The sequence below is a fragment of the Lipophrys pholis genome, assembly GCF_963383615.2.
Source record: "Lipophrys pholis genome assembly, chromosome: 8".
Classification (NCBI taxonomy): domain Eukaryota; kingdom Metazoa; phylum Chordata; class Actinopteri; order Blenniiformes; family Blenniidae; genus Lipophrys; species Lipophrys pholis.
In genome coordinates, this window is record NC_137630.1 from 26,939,630 (window position 1) to 26,949,049 (window position 9,420).

At 43.6% G+C, this 9,420-nt stretch overlaps 1 protein-coding gene across 1 annotated transcript; it reads right to left on the reverse strand.

Moving 5' to 3' along the window:
* Positions 1–4,224: 4,224 nt before the first annotated feature.
* On the reverse strand, positions 4,225–5,727 carry kcna2b (potassium voltage-gated channel, shaker-related subfamily, member 2b; the record flags this gene model as incomplete). Its single annotated transcript, XM_080469560.1, has 1 exon — positions 4,225–5,727. One exon carries the CDS (start codon positions 5,725–5,727, stop codon positions 4,225–4,227), a length of 1,503 nt encoding a protein of 500 aa, XP_080325686.1.
* Between the last annotated feature and the right edge of the window lie 3,693 nt (positions 5,728–9,420).

The following is a 9,420-nucleotide window of genomic DNA, read 5'->3' on the forward strand; positions in this document are numbered from 1 at the left end:
GTAAACTGAAATTGTACACCAAAAAGCATTGCGACGTACAGGATCTCTTGTTAAACACACTCCCAATAAGACTATTCGTCATATTCTGTGTATCTTTGTGTTAATACATTGTATGACAGTGATTTCTTTCCTTGTTTTGACTTGGCTGGATAGAAAATGTGTATAAATATGTGAAAAACAAAAGAAAAACAACATCACAATTTTGAGGTTGTAATGCAATTTCAGCATCATCATAAGACAGCATGGTTCACATGGGACGAACAACAGTAGCTTGAGGTTATCATAAAGATATTATTGTCATTGATATAACTGAGACTAACATTACCGATAATAGCTTATAATTTACAATAGTCTCAAATAAAGTGTCTTTTCATGGACAATCTTTTCTCCTCAGACGTCGGCCATTAGAAGTCCGAAGCAAGAAGAGGAATGGCCAGTCAGGTAACAATATACCGTTTGTTTCTTTTCCATACATCGGGTGAGAAAAACAGTCATCCCACAGACAACAATACAGTCTGGTGTGAAGAGCAAATTAATTCCATTTGCACATTTGTGATGAAATGTTTCTATGCGGGTATAAATACATTAATTCTGTTGACCAAGGCCTGCGTGTGTGTTTTCATCAAACCTCAGTTTGCACTTTATCAGGCCGTCACGTGAACAACAATCATATTCAAATATAAAATCATCATGAAAAAACAAACAAAACCGAAACCAAACAACATTGTACAGTGATATACACAAGTATTAGGAACTGTATCACCTTTTTGGGATTCTTAATATTATATATGTATGGTTTTTTTTTTCTCCTGTCTGTGGAGTTTGCTAAACCTACTGTACAGTTTTAGTTTCATAGACGAGTTCAGCGAGCGTACACTGTGACTCCCTGTTACAGAAATGTATACATGGCAGAAGCTCATTTTAAAGCTGAAGCTTTAGGCAATTTAAGACATCATTGAAAGCAGCTGTAACACTTGGACACATTTACATGGCTACGGGTTTGTAAACCCATGGAGTTAAAGTCCGTACAGGTCACTGTTCACAGGCAGTGTGTGTGTGTGTGTGTGTGTGTGTGTGTCGTGTGTTTTCACATCATGTCCTGCTGCTGTCCTGTTTGTTTCTCCAGGAGAGTTTTTGTCGGTTCAGTGTGCTTAATAAAAGACGGAGGTCCGGGTCAAGCTTACAGAGACGTCGGTGTTGCAGTACACGAGAGCAGATTAGAGAAACATGTATACATCAGAGGGGAAGCAAAGGAGGTTGTGGGCAGTGCTTATTCCGTTCCTAATATCACTTCTCATCTTTTCCCACCATTTCCTCGCCTTAATTCCCAGTAACTGGCTGACGGACTTCTCTCATAACTCAAACGAGAGCACAACATCTCACCGGTACGTGTGGAGGATCGACAGGATAGTAAGCAGTAAAGGCTGTAAACAGTTTGCTGAGTTGAAGCAAACGTGGTGATTGAGGCCGGATTCAAGAGAGAACCATGTTTTAAAAATGGTCTTTGAAAGCTGAACACTCATCTTGTGTGTATCTAAAAGCTGTCCACGTATCGCACAATCTCTGTGTCTGTCATGGCTTCTCTCCCCGGCGCACAGCTACACTACGCAGTAAGTGTGATGGACTTATATATCACAGTTGGGGGGGGGGGGGTCTCAGACAATTCCTTGGCGTATTATGATGCACTTGGCTGAGCAAAAACTCTGACTGACCATCACTGAACCTCTGTGCATCCACGGGGCTGGCAGGCAGATAGTAGCTGTTGTTGTGCTTTCTTTATGAGACACAGCTAACTGGGTTGTGACGGCAGGAGACATGAGACTATGTCTCATGGGGGGGGATGAAAAACATCCACAACGCGGATATATAAGGTTTAGGAATCCCTGATCTTGAGTCAGTGTAAAGTTCAACCATTTCGTCTCATTTCCTCCTTTGTTTTCCTCAAACAGCAAACACACCTTCTCCTCACAAACTCACAGCCCTCTCTGCACAAGTACTTCACGTGGATTGCGACACATCTACACACACACAGGGATATAATAATGTCGGTTTTCTTAACTATGATCCATACTAATGCATGCTACATTGACTAGCTCCAAGGACATGCAGCTCTACAAAAGCAGAATAGCATAAAAACAGGGAAGGGTATCGTCAGTAAAATGGACCAATGGAATGACTGCAGAAATTACAAAAATCTAACAGTTAATAAATAATAAATATATAAAATAAAAAAGAAATCTTCAACTTGTACAACCAAAAATACAGAGTGCCAGCTGTTGGCAAATGGTACAAACAATTGCAAAAGATATTCTTGTTTTATATCAGGGATGCTAAACTTAGTTTGTGGGCCACATAGGGCTCAATATCATCTTGAGTTGGCCAGAGAGGTAAAATACAACCTTTAATATAGATGTTAACTTTAAGATTTTTCTCTGTTGTGGCGTCAAGCTTAAGTTTTTGTAAAAGTCTATTTTTTTAGCTGAATGTTTTGCAATTCGTAGCCTACTGAAAAAGAGCACAATCTCAGCATAAAGCCAATTTTAATGATACTTAAAAATTCATGGGTTTCATTGCTATTCTTACAATTTGGCCAGTTCTGGCCCACGGGCCTTATGTTTGACACCCCTGGTTTATACTCCTGAGGCAGACAAAGTTCACTAGTTTGGACATATTGCTTGAGGGAGGGAATTTTAATGAGAAGTTGGCAGTAGAGGCTAAATGAATACAGCAATTTGATCAGGTCAAATTGATTCCACAGGATTTGTAACCATCTGCTGAAAGGAGACCAAAATGCTTTCGCTGCTTCTTATAGCAACATTTCAACGATACGCTGGCATTGCTGGTGTGACATTAGACGGACCTTAAAAGTCCCATATATTATTTCATGTTGATCACTGAGATTTTTCTTTGGTTGTAGAAATTTTGAAAATCTGTGATTTTCGGCTTTAAAGTTTAAAATGCTCTTGAGCAGTTAATTATTTTGGACCTCAGACTAGTTAACTTTGCTGCCATTAGTCCTGAAGTGTGCCGACGTTATCTGCTGACGTGAGCTGAGACATTTATTCCTAAAACTCAATCCTACAAACATGGAATGCTATGAAGTCAAGAAGAACAACAGCGACTGCACAGCAGCGGTGTCACACTGAAGACTTTCTACTGTACATCTGTGTCGGCTAAAGGAACACTCCAGACAATGGAGAAATAGGCACTCACTCAAAACACTACAAAAGAACTGATTCATGAACCGGGTGTTTTGTCAATAAAAAAAAAAAAATTAAATTCTCATATCTTAATCATAGCACTAAAAAATAAACAAATAAAGAAAACACACATAGAAATTCAAACAAGACATTCGCATTGTTTCGTGAGATTTTTCTCTTGTTCGCCTCCATTGTCTTCAGAGAAGAAAAGGCAGAGTCTTGGAAAGCGTTTGCACACTACATACTACATACGTACTGTAAATCCACTTGGGCTTCCTCAAGAAGAAAATGGCAGTTAAACAGTGTGGTGTACTGTTGTGGTCCAGAAGTACGGGAGAGCACAGTCATCTGTCTGACGGCCTCTAAGAAGGCCACAAGACGAGATCTGGAGAGGGAAGAAACGCTGGCGCGCTCAGCCAAGGCTCAGCGTTTCTCGCCCTTTCTTCCTCTATGTCGCTCAACTCGATGTTCCCCTGACATAACGGCTCCCATCTTTTGTCTTTTCTCTAACGCAGGACCTTGGCAGTTAGAGCGGCAGATTAATGCTGCTCGTGAATGCTGAAAGTATGTTTTGCTTTTATAATAAGGTAATAACTCATTAATTATTCTATTTAGAGACAGGAAAAAAAAAAAGGTGTCTGATCTAAATTATTGTTTAATTCATTTTCTCTGTAGCAATTTGAGCAAGAAGGTTAAAAACTACTGGTCCCTTTACTTTGTTAATATTGATTATTACTAGTTAGGCTACTATTTGGCTACTGTTGCAAGCAGGACAACTACTGTCACAGATAAGACTATAGTAACTCCATGCAGACACTAACGATGTCCCAAAATTAGACGGGTGGCAGTTCTATGATATGCGTTAATAGGTCCATATATGTAGGAAAACCCAGGGTCTCATTTATTGACCCTTTCTCCTAAACTGGGTGCCGTGCGCCGAGCGGTACGGGGAGACACAGCTTCATTCCTCCCGCTACATTTCCTGTAGATCCCAGCAGAAGTAAACCCTTAACAGTTGCTCTCGTTATACGTCAGTACGCATCTTAGTGATGTTTACATAGTTAGTGTTGGTCAGTGTGCAGTTTCCTGTTTTCATCGCCTCTCGCCTGAAGTCCTCGGTGCTGTGATTCACAGCCTCCTGGATCTCCACATAGTCAGACTTACTGATAGTGGATCCGCTGCCGCTCCGGCCGCTCTTCTTCAGGTCGTCGGCAGAGCCGGCTTTAGGCACACTTGGGATATTCAGGTACTGTGCCTGCTCCTCGCCCTCTGTCTCTCTGTGGTAGAAGTAGTTGAAGTTTGATACAATGACTGGCACAGGCAGAGCGATAGTCAGCACACCAGCAATTGCACACAGAGATCCCACAATCTTTCCTCCAATTGTTGTTGGAACCATGTCTCCGTAGCCCACAGTGGTCATGGAAACCACTGCCCACCAAAAGGCCTCAGGGATGCTGCTGAACTGGGATTGTGGCTCGTCTGCTTCTGCGAAGTAGACGGCGCTCGAGAAGAGGATGACGCCGATAAAAAGAAAGAAGATAAGGAGGCCGAGCTCACGCATACTGGCCTTTAGAGTCTGCCCTAAGATCTGGAGTCCCTTGGAGTGACGTGACAGTTTGAAGATACGAAACACTCTCACCAGACGAATGACGCGGAGGATAGCCAAAGACATAGCCTGCTGGCCGGCCTGGCTGTCCTCTGGCCTCTCTGCTAACTCCGTGCCCAGGGTGATAAAGTAAGGAATGATGGCCACAATGTCAATGATGTTCATGATGTTGCCAAAAAACCCAGCTTTGCTGGGACAGGCAAAGAACCTCACCAGAAACTCAAAGGAGAACCAGATGATGCAGAGGGTCTCCACGATGAAGAAAGGATCTGTAAAGTATGTCGAGCCGTCATAGATAAAGGTGGCATTGGACATCGATGGGAATTGATAATTGTACATCTCTTCCTCGTCATTCCGGAAAACCGGTAGTGTCTCCAGACAGAAGCTGACGATAGAGATAAGAATAACCATGACAGAGATGATAGCGATGATGCGAGCTGGACCGGAGCTCTCTGGATACTCGAACAAAAGCCACACTTGTCTCTGAAACTCGTTCTCCGGTAGAGGCCGCTCTTCTTCCTTGATGAAACCCTCGTCCTCCCTGAAGATCTCCATGGCCTCCTCACCCAATTCATAAAACCGTATCTCCTCAGAAAAAATGTCCAGGGTAACGTTAACTGGCCGACGTAGTCGCCCTCCGGATTGGTAATAATATAGAATAGCGTCAAAACTCGGTCGATTTCGATCAAAAAAGTATTCGTTCCGAAGAGGATCAAAATATCTCATTCTTTTTTTAGGATCTCCCAGCAGCGTCTCTGGAAACTGGGACAGCGTCTTCAGTTGCGTCTCAAAACGCAGGCCTGAGATGTTGATGACGACCCGCTCGCAGCACTCATGATCCGGCTCCGGGTCGTAGTGGTCGTGAGGCTGACCCGGATGTGCCGCTGCTTCATCCGCCGGGTCGCTGGTAGCAACCGTCATGGTGGAGGACGATGGGACCTGCAGCTTTCAGACAGAGGGGGGCCACGACGGGCCACAAGGAGACGGAGGCACCACACACTGGTGGGATCAGGCACAGGGGGAGCTGCCTGCAGAGAGCTACAAGACAGGACAGAGGACGGCTGCAAAATGAATGCGGTACACAAATGCTGCATGGTATGAGCATGGAATTAAATAAAAGCAATTAACACATCTAGGTGAGGACATAAATCTTCACTTCGGAGTTCAGGCATGTTTATTCAGTAACTTGCATTCACTGATTGACATTGCGCTAAAAAACAAACTGCACACAGTCAAATAGGTGAAAACAACATGCATGGATTAGAACCATTTGAGCACATTGGCTCCATTGTGTCTCTGTGCATTGGGTTATGAGTCCTCTCTCATTTGAGCACGCTGGAGGATCAATATGCCAGCCAGTAATACTGTATCCACTCTCACAGGGTGCAATTACAACCAAGAAATCTGATTATATGCTGAGTGCTCCCTAAGATCTTTGAGGTGGATATCCTCTCTCTGTATGTGTGATGTGAAAAACATGCCACTTAAATGCTGAGGAAAACTTCATCAAGTCATTGATTAAATTAATACTATATCAGCAGACTACATTCAGGTTATTTGTCAAAATTGCACAGCTGCGTTTTTAATTTCAAACTAAGTACTACACTGCATTGGGAAGTATTCCTATTTCAACAATAGTTACATTTAAGGTAAGTTGCAGGTGCAAGATGTGTGTATCAAGGAAAAAGCTCGTACCTGTCTGCTGTGGCAGCTGAATCGCTCGCACGCAGCTTGTCCCCCGGTTGCGCGTAAAAGGGCCTTGTAGAAGTGTCCGACCCCAAGTTTGTCCCGTCGGTGGAAGCAGCTCCGTCCTGTCAGTCATACATCAGCCGCAGCAGCTCCGGCTCTGCAGCAGGGCGGCAGTGGGAGTGGGGAGAGGGGAGAAGGGGTGAGGATGCAGGAGGTTACCGTCCCCAGCCTCGGTGGCCGGCAGGTGCATGTCGGGATGCCGCGCTACACGCTACAGGTTGAAGCGGGTTTAAAGTGGGTGAAAGTCAAGTAAATATAAAACTGCTGATTTCGTCAAAATGCGACGAATAACATGCAGCAGCCGCAAATGTGATCTTCCAGCCTGGCATCTGAGACTTATCATAGAAGGCGGTGTTTTTCTCTCTCTCCATGCTTCAGCAGATTTCATTTAAGGCGAAATCACCTGTTTGATCCGACAAACACGTTCACATTCTGCACGAAGGGTTTTTCTTTTTAATCTCCTCACGCGTAAAATCCACCATCTTTCTTTCTGATGGGGAAAATCCATATCAATACACCAATGATGCACATTAGTAACAAACGGAGGCTGACATTCACAACCCATTCCATGGAATTACGCATTCCTCTGATGGCGTTTTTTTTTTTAATGGGTGGGAAACTGTGTCATCAATTTGAGCTGCAGCAGCCAGGCTCATGCACTGGGGTAGTCAAACATTACATGGAAATGTTGTAGTTGATTGGCAAGCGCGAGTTAGTTTTGTATAACAGGGGCAGGTGCCAGACATGCTCAAGCCATTTGCAGCCTGTGTGGATCATGGACAGCCACAGCAGTCAGTCTCCATGCACTAATAAAAAACAAAGCAGCACAGCGTTATCTGTCGGACTACAGCATTATTTCAGATGATGGCATGCAGGAATTCACCGCGATTCTCTTGGTGTGCAGACGCATCTATCTGTCTATATATTTTTTTAAATCCAAAGTATCTTCTCTCAAAAGGTGCCTTGAGGTCGTTCGTCCGTTGCCTTCATCTCTGTCCTCCTTCCCTTATTTGACTAATTTCCCCGGCGGGTGTGTCATCTCATCACGACTAACTGTTTTTGAGCTGCCGGCTCTTCCCGTGTCTCTCATATTTCAGCATAATTCACCATAGTTGAGATGCGTGGGCTGCAGTTGGGCATTGCAGCGCATACTAAAAGCTTCTTGCGCGCCTCGCCCCATCCCTCTGCGAACCCCCCCCCCCCCCCCCCCCCCCCCTTCCCCGACACTCCTGTCCTCACTGTTTCACATTAAAGAGGAAGCATCGCCCACCACAGCAAGGAAATGTTTTCCCAACAAACACGCACCTCTCCGCAGAGGATGAAACCATCTGTGATGTAGTGTGGCGAACATATGATGATCAGATTGTCTTGAAATGTTGTTAGTTAAAGTACGTCCACTTTTGAGTGAAATTTATGACGAGTAACACTGAAGTTGGCTTGATGTTGTCCCTGTGGGTTATTCAGCTCATACTGTACAGTCCAAACAAGCATCTTAATCGGTCACACTGAATAAATTAAACAAACTGCATGGAGGAATGTAAATATGGGATTTTGGAGTAAAATCTAAAGAGTTTTTACAAATGTACATACTTGTTCTGCTGGATCCGAATCCCACTTTTCAAATGATTTCCCAGGCTCTTCATTGAAATCAAAGATGGTTGTTTTAGTTTTCTCTTTACAATGATTTTGTCACGTGTTCTATTTTCTTACGTTGGGACTCTCATTGGTTATGTTGGTTTTATGCTCTGATCATTCACAGAACTGACTACATCTCTATCCACTAATTACTACCCAGACCTATCAAGCGCACAGTGTCATGCTCAGAGGCTAAAAGCTTCCGATGCACTCACAAGCATGATGGAACTCTTGTCATTCTGACAATTATTAGAAAGTCAGATTAACTGCTGTATTGTGGGGTTTCCTCCAAATAGTCTTTTCTAGCCTTCTAGATTTCATAATTACTTGAAAGTAGGCCAGGTGAAAACCCAGATCTGTCTCAGGCAACGAGCAAGACTTGCACATAAGGGAGAGAGAGAGAGATTCCTCAGCTCCCTTGTGAATACATGAGGAATACTACACGCCCTCCGTGTGTACTCCGCCAATCTCTATACTGCCCAAGGACAAGTTTAACATGGTATGCAATCCTTCTCCAATCGAAGTGCCAAAATACTGATGAAGATGATGATATGGGGCCATGGGGAAGCCGCAGTAGCTCATTCTGCAAAGAGCTGATCGTCTGTTAGCCACTCTGGATGAAGGTCTCAGTGCTCAGCTATTGACACTTTTACATGAGCAGGCTGATTGATGGCGAGGAACTGTGGAATCGTCGTCATCTCCGAATGTAAATGATCGGGGGCACCTTTCTATAAAAGCAGGGCAGCTGAAAGCCCAGCCACTAATACCGAGGGCTTTGTGTCAGTAGTGTAATGATTCATCATCCGCCGCTGCATTTGCAGCAATTATCTATAACACAGTTTTACTCACGGGATGGGGAAGAGGGCACTTAGAGTAGATATGGGATATGGGGTTGTTTTGATTGAGATAGGAGTGAGTCATGTCATCTATTCATTGCAGTTTTTTTTTTTTTATATATTCTTCTGCAAATACATGATTTTCTTTACTTACTTTATAAGGAGGGCAGTCACAGTCGGATGGATCCAGAAGTTTTTAGCCGCAGCTTGCTGGATGTAGTGCTCCATAACTCAGGACTCAGTCTGAAATATATTTGTGTGCATTTATTTAAACAAATTCAACATCTACATCTACATTACACACAGAATGTGAATAAGATATTAAGCTTGGGAGTCCTAACTTCCCAAATTGTCCAACTAGACTGAACATGTCATGCTCTTACAGCTGCCAATT